This window comes from Procambarus clarkii, chromosome 52, assembly GCF_040958095.1.
Source record: "Procambarus clarkii isolate CNS0578487 chromosome 52, FALCON_Pclarkii_2.0, whole genome shotgun sequence".
In the NCBI taxonomy this organism is placed as follows: domain Eukaryota; kingdom Metazoa; phylum Arthropoda; class Malacostraca; order Decapoda; family Cambaridae; genus Procambarus; species Procambarus clarkii.
Window position 1 is genome coordinate 4,312,438 of NC_091201.1, and position 23,717 is coordinate 4,336,154.

General features: G+C 52.1%; 3 protein-coding genes across 3 annotated transcripts in view; 2 read left to right on the forward strand and 1 right to left on the reverse strand.

Moving 5' to 3' along the window:
• The window catches only part of LOC123749411 (uncharacterized), a 7,068-nt gene extending 1,137 nt beyond the window's left edge, over positions 1–5,931 (reverse strand). Inside the window, exon 1 of the mRNA XM_069304205.1 lies at positions 5,926–5,931. Within this exon, the coding sequence (XP_069160306.1) occupies positions 5,926–5,931 (6 nt within the window). The remainder of the gene's footprint in view (positions 1–5,925) is intronic.
• Positions 5,932–6,074: 143 nt separating this feature from the next.
• On the forward strand, positions 6,075–6,934 carry LOC138352032 (uncharacterized). The gene is made up of 2 exons (XM_069304206.1): positions 6,075–6,078; positions 6,270–6,934. Exons 1-2 carry the CDS (start codon positions 6,075–6,077, stop codon positions 6,932–6,934), a joined length of 669 nt encoding a protein of 222 aa, XP_069160307.1.
• Positions 6,935–8,814: 1,880 nt separating this feature from the next.
• Positions 8,815–23,717, forward strand: part of LOC138352033 (serine-rich adhesin for platelets-like) — a 60,177-nt gene continuing 45,274 nt past the window's right edge. Inside the window, exon 1 of the mRNA XM_069304207.1 lies at positions 8,815–8,952. Coding sequence (XP_069160308.1) covers positions 8,815–8,952 — 138 coding nt within the window. The remainder of the gene's footprint in view (positions 8,953–23,717) is intronic.

Genomic DNA, 23,717 nt, shown 5'->3' on the forward strand with positions numbered 1-23,717 from the left:
GCTGCGATGCTCCGCTGAGGGCCAGAGAGCCAGGAGTCAAGCCGATACATGACGGCCCATTAGCGACCACATGCAATCGCCCGGATGTACTCGACCAGATGTAATCTGGTTGATACCTGGTTGATGGGGTTCTGGGAGTTCTTCTACTCCCCAAGCCCGGCCCGAGGCCAGGCTTGACTTGTGAGAGTTTGGTCCACCAGGCTGTTGCTTGGAGCGGCCCGCAGGCCCACATACCCACCACAGCCCGGTTGGTCCACCAGGCTGTTGCTTGGAGCGGCCCGCAGGCCCACATACCCACCACAGCCCGGTTGGTCCACCAGGCTTTTGCTTGGAGCGGCCCGCAGGCCCACATACCCACCACAGCCCGGTTGGTCCACCAGGCTGTTGCTTGGAGCGGCCCGCAGGCCCACATACCCACCACAGCCCGGTTGGTCCACCAGGCTTTTGCTTGGAGCGGCCCGCAGGCCCACATACCCACCACAGCCCGGTTGGTCCACCAGGCTGTTGCTTGGAGCGGCCCGCAAGCCCACATACCCACCACAGCCCGGTTGGTCCACCAGGCTGTTGCTTGGAGCAGCCCGCAGGCCCACATACCCACCACAGCACGGTTGGTCCACCAGGCTTTTGCTTGGAGCGGCCCGCAGGCCCATATACCCTCCACAGCCCGGTTGGTCCGGCTCTCCTTGGAGGAAACTATCTAGTTTCCTCTGGAAGATGTCCACGGTTGTTCCGGCAATATTTCTTATGCTCGCTGGTAGGACGTTGAACAACCGCGGACCTCTGATGTCTATACAGTGTTCTCTGATTGTGCCTATGGCACCTCTGATGTTTATACAGTGCTCTCTGATTGTGCCTATGACACTTCCGATGTTTATACAGTGTTCTCTGATTGTGCCTATGGCACCTCTGATGTTTATACAGTGTTCTCTGATTGTGCCTATGGCACCTCTGATGTTTATACAGTGTAATCTGATTGTGCCTATGACACCTCTGATGTTTATACAGTGTTCTCTGGTTGTGCCTATGGCACCTCTGATGTTTATCCAGTGTTCTCTGGTTGTGTCTATGGCACCTCTGATGTTTATACAGTGTTCTCTGATTGTGTCTATGGCACCTCTGATGTTTATACAGTGTTCTCTGATTGTGTCTATGGCACCTCTGATGTTTGTACAGTGTTCTCTGATTGTGTCTATGGCACCTCTGATGTTTATACAGTGTTCTCTGATTGTGTCTATGACACCTCTGATGTTTATACAGTGTTCTCTGATTGTGTCAGAGAATATTTCCAACTAGAATATAACCGTTAGGGGTGACATAGGTGACAGCTAGGGTGACACAGGTGACAGTTAGGGTGACATATAGGTGACAGCTAGGGTGACACAGGTGACAGCTAGGGTGACACACAGGTGACAGCTAGGGTGACACAGGTGACAGCTAGGGTGACACACAGGTGATAGCTTGGGTGACACACAGGTGACAGCTAGGGTGACACATAGGTGACAGCTAGGGTAACACACAGGTGACAGCTAGGGTGACACAGGTGACAGCTAGGGTAACACAGGTGACAGCTAGGGTGACACAGGTGACAGCTAGGGTGACATATAGGTGACAGCTAGGGGTGACACAGGTGACAGCTAGGGTGACACAGGCGACAGCTAGGGTAACACAGGTGACAGCTAGGGTGACACAGGTGACAGCTAGGGTGACATATAGGTGACAGCTAGGGGTGACACACAGGTGTCAGCTAAGGTGACAGGAAGGAGGAAAGAGTATAGACCAATATTCAGGTGGTCGCAATTGAGAAAATTTATTGCGTTGAAAAGACCAGTGTTTTTCTACCCAATAACTCCCCACCCACACCCACACCACACACACACACACACACACACACACATACACATACACACACACACACACACCCAAACACACTCACACACACACCCACACACACACACACACACACACACACACACACACACACACACACACACACACACACACACACTCACACACCCACACACACACACACACACACTAGACACTAGAAAAGAAGACACTAGAAAGAAGAAGGGAGAGGGGGGACATGATAGGAACGTATAAGATACTCAGAGGGATTGACAGAGTGGACATAGACGAAATGTTCACACGGAATAGTAACAGAACGAGGGGACATGGATGGAAGCTTGAAACTCAGATGAGTCACAGAGATGTTAGGAAGTTTTCTTTTAGCGTGAGAGTAGTGGGAAATGGAATGCACTTAAGGAACAGGTCGTGGAAGCAAATACTATTACTAATTTTAAAACCAGGAATGATAGGGAAATGGGACAGGAGTCATTGCTGTAAACAACCGATGCTCGAAAGGCGGGATCCAAGAGTCAATGCTCGATCCTGCAGACACAACTAGGTGAGTACAACTAGGTGAGTACACACACACACACACATACACACCCACACACACACACACACACACACACACACACACACACACACACACACATACACACACACACACACACACACACACACACACACACACATACACACACACACACACACATACACACACACACACTCACACCCACACACACACACACACACACACACACACACACACACACACACATACACACCCACACACACACACACATACACACACACACACACACACACACACACATACACACACACACACACACACACACACACACACATACACACACACACACACACATACACACACACACACTCACACCCACACACACACACACACACACACACACACACACACACACACACACACACACACACACACACTCACACCCACACACACACACACACACACACACACACACACACACACACACACACAAGAGTAGTAGTAGCAGTAATATACAACCCTCCACCAAATGACAGGAGACCCAGTCAAGAGTATGAAAACAACAACAAGGCAGTTAACACTATAATTGAGAGGGCAGCCTCTGCTGCCTGTAGAAATAGATCCCACCTGCTCATCATGGGCGACTTCAATCACGGAAAGATTGACTGGGAGAACAAGGAACCGCATGGAGGCGAGGATACGTGGAGAGCCAAACTATTGGAGGTGGTGACAAGCAACTTTTTAACGCAGCATGTCGGAGAACCCACAAGGATGAGAGGCAATGACGAACCAGCGAGACTCGACCTAGTCTTCACTCTGAACGACTCCGACATAAGAGAAATCGGTTTTGAGGACCCAGTAGGAATGAGCGACCACAGTGTACTGGTGTTTGAGTACTTGATTGAAGAAGGGTTATTGAACTCGAGGAGGGATACCGAAACCAAAAGGTTAGCATACCGAAAGGGAAACTATGAGGGGATAAGAAAATTCCTAACAGATATAGCATGGGAAACAGAGCTCAGGGGAAAGACGGCCCAAGATATGATGGATTACATCACGCAGAAGTGCAAGGACGCAGCAAACAAGTTTGTCCCAGTCCAAAAGGAAAACAGAGAAATGAAGACGAGAAACCCATGGTTTAATCAAAGATGTAGGCTAGCTAAGCAGCAAAGTAAAAGGGCATGGAGAAACTATAGGAATAACAGGACACTGGAGAGCAGAGAAAGATACCAGAATGCCAGGAATGAATATGTCAGGATGAGAAGAGAGGCAGAAAGACAATACGAAAATGACATCGCAAGCAAGGCAAAGACTCAGCCTAAATTGTTGCATAGCCACATTAGGAGAAAAACAACAGTAAAGGAACAGGTTATGAGATTAAGGATAGGGGCGGAAGGATTCACTACAAATGACAAGGAAGTGTGTGAGGAATTGAATAAGAAATTCCAGGAGGTCTTCACCTTAGAACAAGGAGAAATTCCAGAGGTAAGTGAGGGAATAGCTAACCAGGAACCACTGGAAGAGTTTGAGATTACCAGTGGGGAAGTAAGGAAGTGTTTACTAGAGTTGGACGTGACGAAGGCTATAGGCCCAGATGGAATCTCCCCTTGGGTTCTAAAGGAAGGAGCAAGAGAACTGAGCCTACCACTCTCCATAGTGTATAACAAATCACTGGCAACAGGGGAACTGCCAGATATTTGGAAAGCAGCTAACGTAGTCCCGATATACAAGAAAGGGGATAGACAGGAGGCACTGAACTACAGGCCAGTGTCCCTAACCTGCATACCATGCAAGCTGATGGAGAAGATTGTGCGAAAAAAACTAGTGGAGCATCTGGAGCGAAGGAACTTTGTAACACAGCATCAACATGGGTTCAGGGATGGCAGGTCCTGCCTCACAGGGTTACTTGAATTCTACGACCAGGCAACAAAAATAAGGCAAGAAAGAGAAGGGTGGGCAGACTGCATATTTTTGGATTGTCAGAAAGCCTTTGATACAGTGCCACACAAGAGGCTAGTGCGAAAGTTGGAGATGCAGGCTGGAGTGAGAGGGAAGGTACTCCGGTGGATAGAGGAATACCTAAGCAACAGGAGACAACGAGTCTGTGTGAGGGGTGAGGTCTCAGATTGGCGAGACGTCACAAGTGGAGTCCCGCAGGGGTCAGTCCTTGGACCTATACTGTTTCTGGTATATGTAAATGATCTCCCAGAGGGTATAGATTCGTTCCTCTCAATGTTTGCCGACGATGCAAAAATTATGAGGAGGATTGAAACAGAGGATGATAGTAGGAGGCTACAAGATGACCTGGATAGACTGAGTGAATGGTCCAACAAATGGCTGTTGAAGTTCAACCCAAGTAAATGCAAAGTAATGAAACTAGGCAGTGGAAACAGGAGGCCAGGCACAGGATACAGAATAGGAGATGAAGTACTTAATGAAACAGACAGAGAGAAAGATCTAGGAGTTGATATCACACCAAACCTGTCTCCTGAAGCCCACATAAAGAGAATAACGTCTGCGGCATATGCGAGGCTGGCTAACATCAGAACGGCGTTCAGGAACCTGTGTAAGGAATCATTCAGAATCTTGTACACCACATATGTAAGACCAATCCTGGAGTATGCGGCCCCAGCATGGAGCCCGTACCTTGTCAAGCACAAGACGAAGCTGGAAAAAGTCCAAAGGTATGCTACTAGACTAGTCCCAGAACTAAGAGGCATGAGTTATGAGGAAAGGCTGCGGGAAATGCACCTCACGACACTGGAAAACAGAAGAGTAAGGGGGGACATGATCACAACCTACAAAATCCTCAGGGGAATCGACCGGGTAAACAAGGATGAACTTTTCAACACTGGTGGGACGCGAACAAGGGGACACAGGTGGAAGCTGAGTACCCAAATGAGCCACAGAGACGTTAGAAAGAACTTTTTCAGTGTCAGAGTAGTTAGCAAATGGAATGCATTAGGAAGTGATGTGGTGGAGGCTGACTCCATTCACAGTTTCAAATGTAGATATGATAGAGCCCAATAGGCTCAGGAATCTGTACACCAGTTGATTGACGGTTGAGAGGCGGGACCAAAGAGCCAGAGCTCAACCCCCGCAAGCACAATTAGGTGAGTACAATTAGGTGAGTACACACACACACACACACACACCCACACACACACACACACACACACACCCACACACACACACACACACACACACCCACACACACACACACCCCCCACCCCCGCACCCCCCCCCACCCCCCCCCACACTAACAAAGACACAGCACCACATCAAACACCACACACCCGGGTCCAACTCCACACTCTCTCGTAAACACCCGACCAGCACCAACAACGCCGACTTTCCCCGGTGTGTTGTCGTTCACAGACCACCACCACCACGACCAGCTGAGGACGACGGGTCGTTTATACGAGTCCCTCCTACACTAGAGCCCTCTGTGGGGGAACACACTGCCCCACCTCCACGGGGCCGTCCCAATGCCCACCTCAACGGGGCAGTCCCAATGCCCACCTCCACGGGGCAGTCCCAATGCCCACCTCCATGGGATAGTCCCAGTACCCAGTTGTCCCACTAACAAGCAACACGCCCCCACTCTAAAAAAAAACCTTGTGAATGCTGGGTCCTGACGGCTGAGTGGACAACGCTTCGGATTCGTAGTCCTGAGGTTCGGGGGCGGCGGAGACAAATGGGTAAGCAGTTTCTTTCACCCCTGATGCACCTGTTCACCTAGCAGTATATAGGTTCGTGGGAGTTAGACAGCTGCTACGGGCTGCTTCCTGGTGGTTTGTAACAAAAAGGAGGCCTGGTCGAGGACCGGGCCGCGGGGACGCTAAGCCCCGAAATCATCTCAAGATAACCTCAAGAAAAGATTGTCCCACAGCACGCCCCCACGTCACAGCACGCCCCCACGCCTCACAGCACACCTCCACGTCCCACAGCACGCCCCCACGCTCCACAGCATGCCTCAACGCCCCACAGCACGCCCCCACGTCACAGCACGCCCCCACGCCCCACAGCACACCTCCACGTCCCACAGCACGCCCCCACGCTCCACAGCACGCCCACACGCCCCACAGCACGCCCCCAAGTCGCACAGGACGCCCCCCACAGCACGCCCCACAGCACGGCCCCACGCCCCACAGCACCCTCCCACGCTCCACAGCACGCCCACACGCCCCACAGCACGCCCACACGCCCCACAGCACGCCCACACGCCCCACAGCACGCCCATACGCCCCACAACACGCCCCTACACTCCACAGCACGCCCCCAAGCCCTACAACACGCCCCACAGCACGCCCCCACGCCCCAGAGCACGCCCCACAGCACGCCCCCACGCCCCACAGCACGCCCCACGTCTCCCAGCACGTCCCCACGCCCCACAGCACGCCCCCACACCCCACAGCACGCCCCCACGCCCCCGAGCACTCCGCCACGCCCCACAGCACGCCGCCACGCCCTACTGCACGCCCCCACGCCCCACAGCACGCCGCCACACCCCACAGCACGCCGCCACGCCCCACAGCACGGCCCCACGCCCCATAGCACGGCCCCACGCCCCACCCCCACACCGGGGCAGCTCAGCAAGGGGCTCCGAGCCAACACAAGAGCGCCATAAAGCTCTAAAAACAAAACCTATTTTTATTGCATTTCTTTGTCGGTATGTTGGGGGGGGAAGGTGGGGGAGGGAGGGAGGGAGGGAGGGAGGGAGGGAGGGAGGGAAGGGGGAAGGTTGGGGGGTAAGGTTGGAGGGGGGTAAGGTTGGAGGGGGGGAAGGATGGGGAGGGAGGAATGGGGGGAGGGAGGAATGGGGGGAGGGAGTAGGGGGGGAGGGGGAAAGTTGGGGAGGCAATCAATCAGCAATCTCTCCTGCTCTGAAGGGGGAAGTGAGTACTGAGCAGTACTCAAGATGGGACAACACAAGTGACTTGAAGAGTACAACCATTGTGATGGGATCCCTGGATTTGAAAGTTCTCGTAATCCATCCGATCATTTTTCTGGCTGACGCAATATTTGCTTGGTTATGCTCCCTAAACGTTAGGTCGTAAGACATCATTATTCCCAAATTCTTTACATGTTGTTTTCCTACTATGGGCAGATTTGATTGTGTTTTGTGGCCTGTATTATGTTTAAGATCCTCATTTTTGCCGTACCTGAGTACCTGGAATTTATCACTGTTAAACATCATGTTATTTTCTGCTGCCCAGTCGAAAACTTTATTTATATCTGCTAGTATTTTTTCAATGTCTTCAGCAGAGGTAATTTTCATGCTGATTTTTGTGTCATCTGCATAGGATGACACGAAGCTGTGACTTGTATTTTTGTCTATATTTGATATGAGAATAAGGAACAGTAGCGGTGCAAGGACTGTACCTTGAGGTACAGAGCTTTAAACTGCGCTTGGACTAGATTTTATATGGTTGACTGTTACTCTTTGTGTTCTGTTCGACAGGAAACTGAGTATCCAGCGTCCTACTTTACCAGTTATTCCCATTGACCTCATTTTGTGTGCTACCACTCCATGGTTACATTTATCGAACGCCTTTGCAAAGTCTGTGTATACAACATCTGCATTTTGCTTTTCTTCTAGAGCTTCTGTGATTTTGTCATAGTGGTTGAGTAACTGTGACAGACAGGATCTTCCCGTTCTAAATCCATGTTGTCCTGGGTAGTTCATTATTTTCCATAAAACTAGAAATTTGATTTCCAATCACTCTTTCAAAAACTTTTACTATGTACGATGTTAGTGTAACTGGTCTATAATTTTTTGCCAAGTTTTTACTACCCCCCTTGTGCAACGGAGCTATATCTGCAGATTTAAGTGCAGCTAGTAGTGTAGCTCCTCTGCACAAGGGGGGTAGTAAAGCTTTGGCAAAAAATTATAGACCAGTTGCACTAACATCACACATGAAGCGAGATCGTCGCTCTATCGTCAAGTCCGCGTGGTTGGAGATATAACGAGCAAACCATTTTCGTATTAGCTTTTGGTATAAACGTTTGGCATAAACTTATGGAATAAATACTGGTATAAACTTTGGTATAGAACTTCGGTATAAATGTGATTTTATTCTAGTGTGGCACAGTTACATTATATTTTGAGGGACACAATAAGTTTACTTATGCATAGCATGCTGAGATATAGACATGCACCAAGCCCATAATATCTATAATCATGTAAGCAAATGACAGCTATGTCTAGCATATGTCTAGCACATAGCACACGGCTATGTTTAGCACATAGCACAGGGCTATGTGTAGCACATAGCACAGGGCTCTGTGTAGCACATAGCACAGGGCTCTGTGTAGCACATAGCCCTAGACTACCAGAGCTGTCAAAGGTGAACTTTATACCTTTTCAGATATTTACAGTTTGTGTTTATATACTTATAGCCAACTTTGTGGGTTACATTAACACGTAAAGAGCCATGAAAGTTGCCATGAATGTTGCCATGAATGTTGCCACGAAAGTGTCCATGAATGTTGCCATGAAAGTTGCCATGAGAGTTGCCATGAAAGTTGCCATGAGAGTTGCCATGAAAGTTGCCATGAGAGTTGCCATGAGAGTTGCCATGAAAGCCTATTTAATTAAATGAGGCTACCAGGAGACAAGCCGGATGAGGCTATGGAAAATTTGAGTGTACACAACGTGACTGAAGCAGCCAGTCCGTCTTCCTAAGGTTCCCCAACGTCAAGAAAGTGTCGTACTAAAGTTCCCCCCCTTATCCTAACCTGCCAGAGGACCCAAAACAGAAAACGAGACGGAGGTGTCAAATTCGCCAGCCGCTTCCATTTTCTAGTACGACGATTTTTGACCTTAGGTAGAGTATACGTCAATAATTCGACCTTCTATTGAGAGAACAGGTTGGGTAGCTACCACACAATTGTGGTGTAGGTGCTGTAATGCCTTCCCACGAGAGCTTGGTTTGTTATTGTTTTTAGCGTAACCTTCACACAGCTAATGGTCGCTTCCTTCAGGCGTCTCAGACGGGTTTCAGAGACAGTCCGCGTCACTTTTGGGAGCCTCGACCCAGGGAAGAGGCCCTTGTTCCTTACACAACCCGATCATCATCCCCAATAATACATCACCATCAACCCCAATAATACATCACCATCAACCCTAATAATACATCACCATCAACCCCAATAATACATCACCATCAACCCCAATAATACATCACCATCAACCCCAATAATACATCACCATCAACCCCAATAATACATCACCATCAACCCTAATAATACATCACCATCAACCCCAATAATACATCACCATCAACCCCAATAATACATCACCATCAACCCCAATAATACATCACCATCAACCCTAATAATACATCACCATCAACCCCAATAATACATCACCATCAACCCCAATAATACATCACCATCAACCCCAATAATACATCACCATCAACCCCTACAACAATACCATCACCATCAACCTCTCCAAAGATTGGGCCCCGTAAATCCAAATCTGCAACTATTCCCAGCACCCATTACTGATCTTTTCTTTCTTCATCTTCCCCCTATCCCACTCCACCATTCCCCTATCCCCCCCCTCCCCCTTTAATTAAACAGGGTAGGCGGACATAAAGAGCAGCCCAGAGGTTTACTGCCCCTCGCCACCCCGTTCTTTAGGGCGGCGCCATCTTCCTCCTAACTCACGTGGTCCCACGGATTTCTCTCAGCTCCGTCCATGTTTTAATTAGGAGTACTGAGACTGGCGACGGACCCCGTGAAAAGGGGTTAGTTTGTGGGTGGGTTTGGTTAGTTTGTGGGTGGGGTTTGGTTAGTTTGAGGGTGGGTTTGGTTAGTTTATGGGTGGGTTTGGTTAGTTTATGGGTGGGTTTGGTTAGATTGAGGGTGGGTTTGGTTAGGTTGAGGGTGGGTTTGGGTTTAAGGGTGGGTTTGGTTAGTTTGTGGGTGGGTTTGGTTAGTTTGTGGGTGGGTTTGGTTAGTTTGTGGGTGGGTTCGGTTAGTTTGTGGGTGGGTTTGGTTAGTTTGTGGGTGGGTTTGGTTAGTTTGAGGGTGGGTTTGGGTAGTATGAGGGTGGGTTTGGGTAGTATGAGGGTGGGTTTGGGTAGTATGAGGGTGGGTTTGGGTAGTATGAGGGTGGGTTTGGGTAGTATGAGGGTGGGTTTGGTTAGTTTGAGGGGTGGGTTTGGTTAGTTTGAGGGTGGGTTTGGGTTAGTTTGTGGGTGGGTTTGGTTAGTTTGAGGGTGGGTTTGGGTTAGTTTGTGGGTGGGTTTGGTTAGTTTGAAGGTGGGTTTGGTTAGTTTGTGGGTGGGTTTGGTTAGTTTGAGGGTGGGTTTGGTTAGTTTGTGGGTGGGTTTGGTTAGTTTGAGGGTGGGTTTGGTTTGTTTGTGGGTGGGTTTGGTTAGTTTGTGGGTGGGTTTGGTTAGTTTGTGGGTGGGTTTGGTTAGTTTGAGGGAGGGTTTGGTTAGTTTGTGGGTGGGTTTGGTTAGTTTGTGGGTGGGTATGTTTAGTTTGAGGGAGGGTTTGGTTAGTTTGAGGGTGGGTTCGGTTAGTTTGTGGGTGGGTTGGGTTAGTTTGTGGGTGGGTTGGGTTAGTTTAAGGGTGGGTTGGGTTAGTTTGTGGGTGGGTTTGGTTAGTTTGAGGGTGGGTTTGGTTAGTTTGAGGGTGGGTTTGGTTAGTTTGTGGGTGGGTATGGTTAGTTTGTGGGTGGGTTTGGTTAGTTTGAGGGAGGGTTTGGTTAGTTTGTGGGTGGGTATGGTTAGCTTGAGGGTGGGTTTGGTTAGTTTGAGGGTGGGTTTGGGTTAGTTTGTGGGTGGGTTTGGTTAGTTTGAGGGTGGGTTTGGGTTAGTTTGTGGGTGGGTTTGGTTAGTTTGAAGGTGGGTTTGGTTAGTTTGTGGGTGGGTTTGGTTAGTTTGAGGGTGGGTTTGGTTAGTTTGTGGGTGGGTTTGGTTAGTTTGAGGGTGGGTTTGGTTTGTTTGTGGGTGGGTTTGGTTAGTTTGTGGGTGGGTTTGGTTAGTTTGAGGGAGGGTTTGGTTAGTTTGTGGGTGGGTTTGGTTAGTTTGTGGGTGGGTATGGTTAGTTTGAGGGAGGGTTTGGTTAGTTTGAGGGTGGGTTCGGTTAGTTTGTGGGTGGGTTGGGTTAGTTTGTGGGTGGGTTGGGTTAGTTTAAGGGTTACCTACCTACCTTGAGGTGCTTCCGGGGCTTAGTGTCCCCGCGGCCCGGTCGTCGACCAGGCCTCCTGGTTGCTGGACTGATCAACCAGGCTGTTAGACGCGGCTGCTCGCACCCTGACGTATGAGTCACAGCCTGGTTGATCAGGTATCCTTTGGAGGTGCTTATCCAGTTCTCTCTTGAACACTGTGAGGGGTTTGCCAGTTATGCCCCTTATGTGTAGTGGAAGCGTGTTGAACAGTCTCGGGCCTCTGATGTTGATAGAGTTCTCTCTCAGAGTACCTGTTGCACCTCTGCTTTTCAACGGGGGTATTCTGCACATCCTGCCATGTCTTCTGGTCTCATGTGGTGTTATTTCTGTGTGCAGGTTTGGGACCAGCCCCTCAATTATTTTCCACGTGTAAATTATTATGTATCTCTCCCGCCTGCGCTCAAGGGAGTACAGATTTAGGCTCTTTAGTCGGTCCCAGTAATTTAGATGTTTTACTGAGTGGATTCTAGCAGTAAAGGATCTCTGCACGCTCTCTAGGTCAGCAATTTCTCCAGCTTTGAAAGGGGCTGTCATTGTGCAGCAGTACTCCACTCTAGATAGCACAAGCGTTTTGAAAAGTATCATCATCGGTATAGCATCTCTAGTGTGAAAAATTCTTGTTATCCAACCTGTCATTTTTCTTGCAGTTGTGACGGCTACTTTATTGTGTTCTTTAAAGGTAAGGTCTTCCGACATGAGTACACCCAGGTCCTTTACATTGCCTTTTCGTTCTATGTTATGATTTGCCTGCGTTTTGTACGTGGTTTCTGATTTTATATTTTCAATTTTTCCGTAGCGCATGAGCTGAAACTTATCCTCGTTGAATACCATATTATTTTCTGTAGCCCATAGAAAGACCCGATCTACATCTGATTGGAGGTTTGCCGTGTCCTCTATGTTGCCAACTCTCATGAAAATCCTAGTGTCATCTGCAAAGGATGATACAGTGCTATAGGTTGTGTTCTGGTCTATGTCCGATATGAGGATGAGAAAAAGTACTGGAGCAAGCACAGTACCCTGGGGGACTGAGCTCTTCACGGTTGATGGGCTGGATTTTATTTTGTTGACTATTACACATTGGGTTCTGTCAGTCAGGAAATTGTAGATCCATCTGCCAATTTTCCCGGTAATTCCTTTTGAACGCATTTTATGTGCAATAACACCATGGTCACATTTATCAAAAGCTTTTGCGAAATCTGTGTAAATTACATCAGCGTTTTGTTTGTCTTCCATAGCATCTAATGCCATATCATAGTGGTCCAGCAACTGCGACAGGCAAGAGCGCCCTGTTCTGAAACCATGTTGTCCGGGGTTATGGAGATGCTGTGATTCCATGTATTTTGTGATCTTACTTCTTAGCACTCTCTCAAAAATTTTTATGATGTGCGATGTTAGTGCTATCGGTCTGTAATTTTTTGCCTCTGCCTTATTTCCTCCTTTATGGAGTGGTGCTATCTCTGCTGTTTTTAGTATGTCAGGGATAACGCCAGTATCTAGACTTTGTCTCCACAGAATGTGAAGGGCCTGCGATAGTGGTTTTTTACAGTTCTTGATGAATATGGAGTTCCAAGAATCCGGGCCTGGTGCAGAGTGCATAGGCATACTGTTTATGGCTTCTTCAAAATCAAGTGGGGATAGGGCGACGTCTGATATGTGATTTGATGTTGGTATCATATCCATGAAAAATTCATTTGGGTTATCAATCTTTAGTGCATTTAATGGCTCGCTGAAAACAGAGTCGTACTGCTTCCTCAGTAACTCGCTCATTTCTTTGTTGTCATCTGTGAAAGTTCCATCTCCCTTTCGCAGGGGCCCGATACTAGATGTGGTTTTTGATCTTGATTTTGCATAGGAGAAAAAATATTTCGGATTTCTCTCTATTTCACTGATGGCCTTTTGCTCTCTTTGCCTCTCCTGGGTTTTGTATGATTCTTGTAGCTTGAGTTCAATTGTTTCTATTTCTCTACCTAAAATGTTGGGTGGGTTGGGTTAGTTTGTGGGTGGGTTTGGTTAGTTTGAGGGTGGGTTTGGTTAGTTTGAGGGTGGGTTTGGTTAGTTTGTGGGTGGGTATGGTTAGTTTGTGGGTGGGTTTGGTTAGTTTGAGGGAGGGTTTGGTTAGTTTGTGGGTGGGTATGGTTAGTTTGAGGGTGGGTTTGGTTAGTTTGAGGGTGGGTTTGGTTAGTTTGTGGGTGGGTATGGTTAGTTTGAGGGTGGGTTTGGTTAGTTTGAGGGAGGGTTTGGTTAGTTTGAGGGAGGGTTTGGTTAGTTTGTGGGTGGGTTTGGTTAGTTTGTGGGTGGGTTTGGTTAGTTTGAGGGTGGGTTTGGTTAGTTTGTGGGTGGGTTTGGTTAGTTTGAGGGTGGGTTTGATTAGTTTGAGGGTGGATTTGGTTAGTTTGAGGGTGGGTTTGGTAAGTTTGTAGGTGGGTTTGGTTAGTTTGAGGGTGGGTTTGGTTAGTTTGTGGGTGGGTTTCGTTAGTTTGTGGGTGGGGTTGGTTAGTTTGAGGGAGGGTTTGGTTAGTTTAAGGGTGGGTTTGGTTAGTTTGAGGGTGGGTTCGGTTAGTTTGTGGGTGGGTTGGGTTAGTTTGTGGGTGGGTTGGGTTACTTTAAGGGTGGGTTGGGTTAGTTTGTTTGTGGGTTTGGTTAGTTTGAGGGTGGGTTTGGTTAGTTTGTGGATGGGTATGGTTAGTTTGTGGGTGGGTTTGGTTAGTTTGAGGGAGGGTTTGGTTAGTTTGTGGGTGGGTTTGGTTAGTTTGAGGGTGGGTTTGGTTAGTTTGAGGGTGGATTTGGTTAGTTTGAGGGTGGGTTTGGTTAGTTTGAGGGTGGGTTTGGTTAGTTTGAGGGTGGGTTTGGTTAGTTTGTGGGTGGGTTTGGTTGGTTTGAGGGTGGGTTTGGTTAGTTTGAGGGTGGGTTGGGTTAGTTTGTAGGTGGTTTTGATTAGTTTGAGGGTGGGTTTGGTTGGTTTGAGGGTGGGTTTGGTTAGTTTGAGGGTGGGTTGGTTAGTTTGTGGGTGAGTTTGGTTAGTTTGAGGGTGGGTTTGGTTAGTTTGAGGGTGGGTTTGGTTAGTTTGAGGGTGGGTTAGGTTAGTTTGTGGGTGGGTTTGGTTAGTTTGTGGGTGGGTTTGGTTAGTTTGTGGGTGGGTTTGGTTAGTTTGTGGGTGGGTTTGGTTAGTTTGAGGGGTGGGTTTGGTTAGTTTGAGGGTGGGTTTGGTTAGTTTGAGGGTGGGTTTGGTTAGTTTGTGGGTGGGTTTGGTTAGTTTGAGGGTGGGTTTGGTTAGTTTGTGGGTGGGTTTGGTTAGTTTGAGGGTGGGTTTGGTTAGTTTGAGGGTGGGTTTGCTTAGTTTGTGGGTGGGTTTGGTTAGTTTGAGGGTGGGTTTGGTTAGTTTGAGGGTGGGTTTGGTGGGTTTGTGGGTGGGTTTGGTTAGTTTGAAGGTGGGTTTGGTTAGTTTGAGGGTGGGTTTGGTTAGTTTGAAGGTGGGTTTGGTTAGTTTGTGGGTGGGTTTGGTTAGTTTGAGGGTGGGTTTGGTTAGTTTGTGGGTGGGTTTGGTTAGTTTGAGGGTGGGTTTGATTAGTTTGAGGGTGGGTTTGGTTAGTTTGAGGGTGGATTTGGTTAGTTTGAGGGTGGGTTTGATTAGTTTGAGGGTGGGTTTGGTTAGTTTGAGGGTGGGTTTGGTTAGTTTGAGGGTGGGTTTGATTAGTTTGAGGGTGGGTTTGATTAGTTTGTGGGTGGGTTTGGTGGGTTTGAGGGTGGGTTTTGTTAGTTTGAAGGTGGGTTTGGTTAGTTTGAGGGTGGGTTGGGTTAGTTTGTGGGTGGTTTTGATTAGTTTGAGGGTGAGTTTATGAGTTTGGTTAGTTTGAGGGTGGGTTTGGTTAGTTTGAGGGTGGGTTTGGTTAGTTTGAGGGTGGGTTTGGTTAGTTTGAGGGTGGGTTTGGTTAGTTTGAGGGTGGATTTGGTTAGTTTGAGGGTGGATTTGGTTAGTTTGTGGGTGGGTTTATTTAGTTTGAGGGTGGGTTTGGGATCAAGGTGGTGGAGTGGAGTTTAAAAGGACATTAGAGGGGTAGTCACCAAAAGGAAGTGGTATGTGAAGCAAGGAGAAACAATTAAGTTGATCAAGTAATAATTAAAGACCTATAGTACTATCACACATCATGAAAATCATTGATGATAGAAGATCACAAAATACATGGAATCACAGCATCTCCATAACCCCGGACAACATGGTTTCAGAACAGGGCGCTCTTGCCTGTCACAGTTGCTGGACCACTATGATATGGCACTAGATGCTATGGAAGACAAACAAAACGCTGATGTAATTTACACAGATTTCGCAAAAGCTTTTGATAAATGTGACCATGGTGTTATTGCACATAAAATGCGTTCAAAAGGAATTACCGGAAAAACAGGCAGATGGATCTACAATTTCCTGACTAACAGAACCCAACGTGTAATAGTCAACAAAATAAAATCCGGACCATCAACTGTGAAGAGCTCAGTCCCCCAGGGTACTGTGCTTGCTCCAGTACAGTCCCCCAGGGTACTGTGCTTGCTCCAGTACAGTCCCTCAGGGTACTGTGCTTGCTCCAGTACAGTCCCCCAGGGTACTGTGCTTGCTCCAGTACAGTCCCCCAGGGTACTGTGCTTGCTCCAGTACAGTCCCCCAGGGTGCTGTGCTTGCTCCAGTAGTCCCCCAGGGTACTGTGTTTGCTCCAGTACAGTCCCCCAGGGTACTGTGCTTGCTCCAGTACAGTCCCCCAGGGTACTGTGCTTGCTCCAGTACAGTCCCCCAGGGTACTGTGTTTGCTCCAGTACAGTCCCCCAGGGTACTGTGTTTGCTCCAGTACAGTCCCCCAGGGTACTGTGCTTGTTCCAGTACGGTCCCCCAGGGTACTGTGCTTGCTCCAGTACAGTCCCCCAGGGTACTGTGCTTGCTCCAGTACAGTCCCCCAGGGGACTGTGTTTGCTCCAGTACAGTCCCCCAGGGTACTGTGCTTGCTCCAGTACAGTCCCCCAGGGTACTGTGCTTGCTCCAGTACAGTCCCCCAGGGTACTGTGTTTGCTCCAGTACAGTCCCCCAGGGTACTGTGTTTGCTCCAGTACAGTCCCTTAGGGTAATGTGCTTGCTCCAGTACAGTCCTCCAGAGTACTGAGCTTGCTCCAGTACAGTCCCCCAGGGTACTGTGCTTGCTCCAGTACAGTCCCGCAGGGTACTGTGCTTGCTCCAGTACAGTCCCCCAGGGTACTGTGCTTGCTCCAGTTCAATCCCCCCAGGGTACTGTGCTTACTCCAGTACAGTCCCCCAGGGTACTGTGCTTGCTCCAGTACAGTCCCCCAGGGTACTGTGCTTGCTCCAGTACAGTCCCCCAGGGTACTGTGCTTGCTCCAGTACAGTCCCCCAGGGTACTGTGCTTGTTCCAGTACAGTCCCCTAGGGTACTGTGCTTGTTCCAGTACAGTCCCCCAGGGTACTGTGCTTGCTCCAGTACCGTCCCCAGGGTACTGTGCTTGCTCCAGTACAGTCCCCCAGGGTACTGTGCTTGCTCCAGTTCAATCCCCCCAGGGTACTGTGCTTGCTCCAGTACAGTCCCCCAGGGTACTGTGCTTGCTCTAGTACAGTCCCTCTGGGTACTGTGCTTGCTCCGGTACTCTTTCTCATTCACATATCGGAGACAAGGCTGCCATTAGAAAGAATTTCTTGTGTCAGAGTAGTTAACAGGTGGAATGCACTAGGCAGTGATGTGGAGGAGGCTGACTTCATACACAGTTTCAAAACTAGATATGATAGAGCCCAGTAGGCTCAGGAACCTGTACACCAGTTGATTGACGGTTGAGAGGCGGGACCAAAGAGCCAGAGCTCAACCAATGGGACAAGGGTTCCCTTCCTACTACTGTGAGGGGACAAGGGTTCCCTTCCTGCTACTGTGAGGGGACAAGGGTTCCCTTCCTACTACTGTGAGGGGACAAGGGTTCCCTTCCTACTACTGTGAGGGGACAAGGGTTCCCTTCCTACTACTGTGAGGGGACAAGGGTCCCTTCCTACTACTGTGAGGGGACAAGGGTTCCCTTCCTGCTACTGTGAGGGGACAAGGGTTCCCTTCCTACTACTGTGAGGAGACAAAGGTTCCCTTCCTACTACTGTGAGGGGACAAGGGTCCCTTCCTACTACTGTGAGGGGACAAGGGTTCCCTTCCTGCTACTGTGACGGGACAAGGGTTCCCTTCCTACTACTGTGAGGGGACAAGGGTTCCCTTCCTACTACTGTGAGGGGACAAGGGTTCCCTTCCTACTACTGTGAGGGGACAAGGTTCCCTTCCTACTACTGTGAGGGGACAAGGGTTCCCTTCCTACTACTGTGAGGGGACAAGGGTTCCTTCCTGCTACTGTGGGGGACAATGGTTCCCTTCCTACTGTGAGGGGACAAGGGTTCCCTTCCTACTACTGTGAGGGGACAAGGGTTCCCTTCCTACTACTGTGAGGGGACAAGGGTTCCGTTCCTACTACTGTGAGGGGACAAGGGTTCCCTTCCTACTACTGTGAGGGGACAAGGTTCCCTTCCTACTACTGTGAGGGGACAAGGGGTCCCTTCCTACTACTGTGAGGGGACAAGGGTTTCTTCCTGCTACTGTGAGGGGACAAGGGTTCCCTTCCTACTACTGTGAGGGGACAAGGGTTCCCTTCCTACTACTGTGAGGGGACAAGGTTCCGTTCCTACTACTGTGAGGGGACAAGGGATCCCTTCCTACTACTGTGAGGGGACAAGGGTCCCCTTCCTACTACTGTGAGGGGGCAAGGGTTCCCTTCCTACTACTGTGAGGGGACAAGGTTCCGTTCCTACTACTGTGAGGGGACAAGGGATCCCTTCCTACTACTGTGAGGGGACAAGGGTCCCCTTCCTACTACTGTGAGGGGGCAAGGGTTCCCTTCCTACTACTGTGAGGGGACAAGGGTTCCCTTCCTACTACTGTGAGGGGACAAGGGTTCCCTTCCTACTACTGTGAGGGGACAAGGGTTCCCTTCCTACTACTGTCAGGGGACAAGGGTTCCCTTCCTACTACTGTCAGGGGACAAGGGTTCCTTCCTGCTACTGTGAGGGGACAATGGTTCCCTTCCTACTACTGTGAGGGGACAAGGGTTCCCTTCCTACTACTGTGAGGGGACAAGGGTTCCCTTCCTACTACTAGGAGGGGACAAGGGTTCCCTTCCTACTACTGTGAGGGGACAAGGGTTCCCTTCCTACTACTGTGAGGGGACAAGGGTTCCCTTCCTACTACTGTGAGGGGACAAGGTTCCCTTCCTACTACTGTGAGGGGACAAGGGTTCCCTTCCTACTACTGTGAGGGGACAAGGGTTCCCTTCCTATTACTGTGAGGGGACAAGGGTTCCCTTCCTACTACTGTGAGGGGACAAGGGTTCCCTTCCTACTACTGTGAGGGGACAAGGTTCCCTTCCTACTACTGTGAGGGGACAAGGGTTCCCTTCCTACTAATGTGAGGGGACAAGGGTTCCTTCCTGCTACTGTGAGGGGACAATGGTTCCCTTCCTACTACTGTGAGGGGACAAGGGTTCCCTTCCTACTACTGTGAGGGGACAAGGGTTCCCTTCCTACTACTGTGAGGGGACAAGGGTTCCCTTCCTACTACTGTGAGGGGACAAGGTTCCCTTCCTACTACTGTGAGGGGACAAGGGGTCCCTTCCTACTACTGTGAGGGGACAAGGGTTCCTTCCTGCTACTGTGAGGGGACAAGGGTTTCCTTCCTACTACTGTGAGGGGACAAGGGTTCCCTTCCTACTACTGTGAGGGGACAAGGTTCCCTTCCTACTACTGTGAGGGGACAAGGGTTCCCTTCCTACTACTGTGAGGGGACAAGGGTTCCCTTCCTACTACTGTGAGGGGACAAGGGTCCCCTTCCTACTACTGTGAGGGGGCAAGGGTTCCCTTCCTACTACTGTGAGGGGACAAGGGTTCCCTTCCTACTACTGTGAGGGGACAAGGGTTCCCTACCTACTACTGTGAGGGGACAAGGGTTCCCTTCCTACTACTGTGAGGGGACAAGGGTTCCTTCCTGCTACTGTGAGGGGACAATGGTTCCCTTCCTACTACTGTGAGGGGACAAGGGTTCCCTTCCTACTACTGTGAGGGGACAAGAGTTCCCTTCCTACTACTGTGAGGGGACAAGGGTTCCCTTCCTACTACTGTGAGGGGACAAGGTTCCCTTCCTACTACTGTGAGGGGACAAGGGGTCCCTTCCTACTACTGTGAGGGGACAAGGGTTCCTTCCTGCTACTGTGAGGGGACAAGGGTTTCCTTCCTACTACTGTGAGGGGACAAGGGTTCCCTTCCTACTACTGTGAGGGGACAAGGTTCCCTTCCTACTACTGTGAGGGGACAAGGGTTCCCTTCCTACTACTGTGAGGGGACAAGGGTTCCCTTCCTACTACTGTGAGGGGACAAGGGTCCCCTTCCTACTACTGTGAGGGGGCAAGGGTTCCCTTCCTACTACTGTGAGGGGACAAGGGTTCCCTTCCTACTACTGTGAGGGGACAAGGGTTCCCTTCCTACTACTGTGAGGGGACAAGGGTTCCCTTCCTACTACTGTGAGGGGACAAGGGTTCCCTTCCTACTACTGTGAGGGGACAAGGTTCCCTTCCTACTACTGTGAGGGGACAAGGTTCCCTTCCTACTACTATGAGGGGACAAGGTTCCCTTCCTACTACTGTGAGGGGACAAGGTTCCCTTCCTACTACTGTGAGTGGACAAGGTTCCCTTCCTACTACTGTGAGGGGACAAGGTTCCCTTCCTACTACTGTGAGGGGACAAGGTTCCCTTCCTACTACTGTGAGGGGACAAGGTTCCCTTCCTACTACTGTGAGGGGACAAGGTTCCCTTCCTACTACTGTGAGGGGACAAGGTTCCCTTCCTACTACTGTGAGGGGACAAGGTTCCCTTCCTACTACTGTGAGGGGACAAGGGTTCCTTCCAAGTGTAGAAAGCAGTTATATCTACCCTGATGACGAGTAGAAAGCAGTTATATCTACCCTGACGACGAGTAGAAAGCAGTTATATCTACCCTGACGACGAGTAGAAAACAGTTATATCTACCCTGTCGACGCCATTACTAACTCTCCCTCAACAAATTAGTCTAACCCCCCTCCCTCAAGTGAACAAATTAGCTGTGGCCAGAAGCATCTTGAACCAATGATGAGGCCCGCCACAGTTTGGTGTGGGGGTGTGGGGATGTGGGGAGGGGGGAGGGGGTGGGGAGGGGGGAGGGGTGTGGGGAGGGGGGAGGGGTTTGGGGAGGGGGAAGGGGTGTGGGGAAGGGGGAAGGGGTGTGGGGAAGGGGGAGGGGTGTGGGGAGGGGTGTTGGGAGGGGGGAGGGGTGTGGGGAGGGGGGAAGGGGTGTGGGGAGGGGAAGGGGGAAGGGGAGGGGTGGGGAGAGGGGATGGATGTGGGGAGGGGAGAAGGGTGTGGGGAGGGGGGGAAGGGGTGTAGGGAAGGGGGAGGGGGGAGGGGTGTGGGGAGGGGGGAAGGGGTGTGGGGAGGGGGGAGGGGGGAAGGGGAGGGGGAGGGGTGGGGAGGGGGATGGGTGTGGGGAGGGGAGAGGGGTGTGGGGAGGGGGGGAAGGGGTGTAGGGAGGGGGGGACGAAGGAGTGGGCAGGGGGGGCGTTGATATGGGGCGCAGGCAGAGGGGGGTAGGGGAGGGTGGTAGGGGAAGGGGAAGAATGGTAGGGGGGGAGTGGAAAAGGGGGAGGGGTAGTTGAGGTGGTAAGTGAGGGGTAAGGTGTGGAGGTAAGGTAGGGGGAGGAAGGGTAGGGGGGGGGGGGGTTGAGAGGAAGGGGAAGTAAGGGTAGGGGGGTGAGGGGGCAGGGGGGGGGGCGTCAAGTACATACAGAGGCCTCGACCAATTGGAGAAGTTTTGATGAGTTTTGTGAGTGAGACAATTGCTGATTTCCAGATGACCAGGACGGCCCTGTCTCCGTTATTGGGGGGGGGGCGTGCCTGTCTCCGTTAGTGGGGGGCCTGTCTCCGTTAGTGGGGGGGGCCTGTCTCCGTTAGTGGCGGGGGGGGGGAGCGTGCCTGTCTCCGTTAGTGGGGGTGGGGGCCTGTCTCCGTTAGTGGGGGGGGGCGCGTGCCTGTCTCCGTTAGTGGGGGGGGGGCGCGTGCCTGTCTCCGTTAGTGGGGGGAGCGTGCCTGTCTCCGTTAGTGGGGGGGGGCCTGCCTGTCTCCGTTAGTGGGGGGGGGGGCGTGCCTGTCTCCGTTAGTGGGGGGGGGGGCGCGTGCCTGTCTCCGTTAGTGGGGGGGGGCGCGTGCCTGTCTCCGTTAGTGGGGGGGGCGTGCCTGTCTCCGTTAGTGGGGGGGGGCGTGCCTGTCTCCGTTAGTGGGGGGGGGGGCGTGCCTGTCTCCGTTAGTGGGGGGGGGCCTGCCTGTCTCCGTTAGTGGGGGGGCCGGGGGCCTGCCTGTCTCCGTTAGTGGGGGGGGCGAGCCTGTCTCCGTTAGTGGGGGGGGCGTGCCTGTCTCCGTTAGTGGGGGGGCGTGCCTGTCTCCGTTAGTGGGGGGGGGCCTGTCTCCGTTAGTGGGGGGGCCTGTCTCCGTTAGTGGGGGGCGTGCCTGTCTCCGTTAGTGGGGGGGGCCTGTCTCCGTTAGTGGGGGGGGCCTGTCTCCGTTAGTGGGGGGGCCTGTCTCCGTTAGTGGGGGGCGTGCCTGTCTCCGTTAGTGGGGGGGCCTGTCTCCGTTAGTGGGGGGGCCTGTCTCCGTTAGTGGGGGGGGGCGTGCCTGTCTCCATTAGTGGGGGGGGCGTGCCTGTCTCCGTTAGTGGGGGGGGCGTGCCCGTCTCCGTTAGTGGAGGGGGCGTGCCCGTCTCCGTTAGTGGGGGGGGCGTGCCTGTCTCCGTTAGTGGGGGGGGGGGCGTGCCTGTCTCCGTTAGTGGGGGGGGGGCGTGCCTGTCTCCGTTAGTGGGGGGGCGTGCCTGTCTCCGTTAGTGGGGGGGGGCTGTCTCCGTTAGTGGGGGGGGGGGACGTGCCTGTCTCCGTTAGTGGGGGGGCCTGTCTCCGTTAGTGGGGGGCGTGCCTGTCTCCGTTAGTGGGGGGACGTGCCTGTCTCCGTTAGTGGGGGGGGGCCTGTCTCCGTTAGTGGGAGGGGGCGTGCTTGTCTCCGTTAGTGGGGGGGGCGTGCCTGTCTCCGTTAGTGGGGGGGGCGTGCCTGTCTCCGTTAGTGGGGGGGGCGTGCCTGTCTCCGTTAGTGGGGGGGGCGTGCCTGTCTCCGTTAGTGGGGGGGCGTGCCTGTCTCCGTTAGTGGGGGGGACGTGCCTGTCTCCGTTAGTGGGGGGGGCGTGCCTGTCTCCGTTAGTGGGGGGGCGTGCCTGTCTCCGTTAGTGGGGGGGGCGTGCCTGTCTCCGTTAGTGGGGGGGGGGCGTGCCTGTCTCCGTTAATGGGGGCGTGCCTGTCTCCGTTAGTGGGGGGGGCCTGTCTCCGTTAGTGGGGGGGGGCGTGCCTGTCTCCGTTAGTGGGGGGGGCGTGGCTGTCTCCGTTAGTGGGGGGGGGACGTGCCTGTCTCCGTTAGTGGGGGGGGGCGTGCCTGTCTCCGTTAGTGGGGGGGAGCGTGCCTGTCTCCGTTAGTGGGGGGGGGCGTGCCTGTCTCCGTTAGTGGGGGGGGCGTGCCAGTCTCCGTTAGTGGGGGCGGGCGTGCCTGTCTCCGTTAGTGGGGGGGGCGTACCTGTCTCCGTTAGTGGGGGGGCGTGCCTGTCTCCGTTAGTGGGGGGGGACGTGCCTGTCTCCGTTAGTGGGGGGGCGTGCCTGTCTCCGTTAGTGGGGGGCGTGCCTGTCTCCGTTAGTGGGGGGCGTGCCTGTCTCCGTTAGTGGGGGGGGGGCGTGCCTGTCTCCGTTAGTGGGGGGGGGGCGTGCCTGTCTCCGTTAGTGGGGGGGGGGCGTGCCTGTCTCCGTTAGTGGGGGGGGGGGGCGTGCCTGTCTCCGTTAGTGGGGGGGCGTGCCTGTCTCCGTTAGTGGGGGGGGACGTGCCTGTCTCCGTTAGTGGGAGGGACGTGCCTGTCTCCGTTAGTGGGAGGGACGTGCCTGTCTCCGTTAGTGGGGGGGACGTGCCTGTCTCCGTTAGTAGGGGGGACGTGCCTGTCTCCGTTAGTGGGGGGGGACGTGCCTGTCT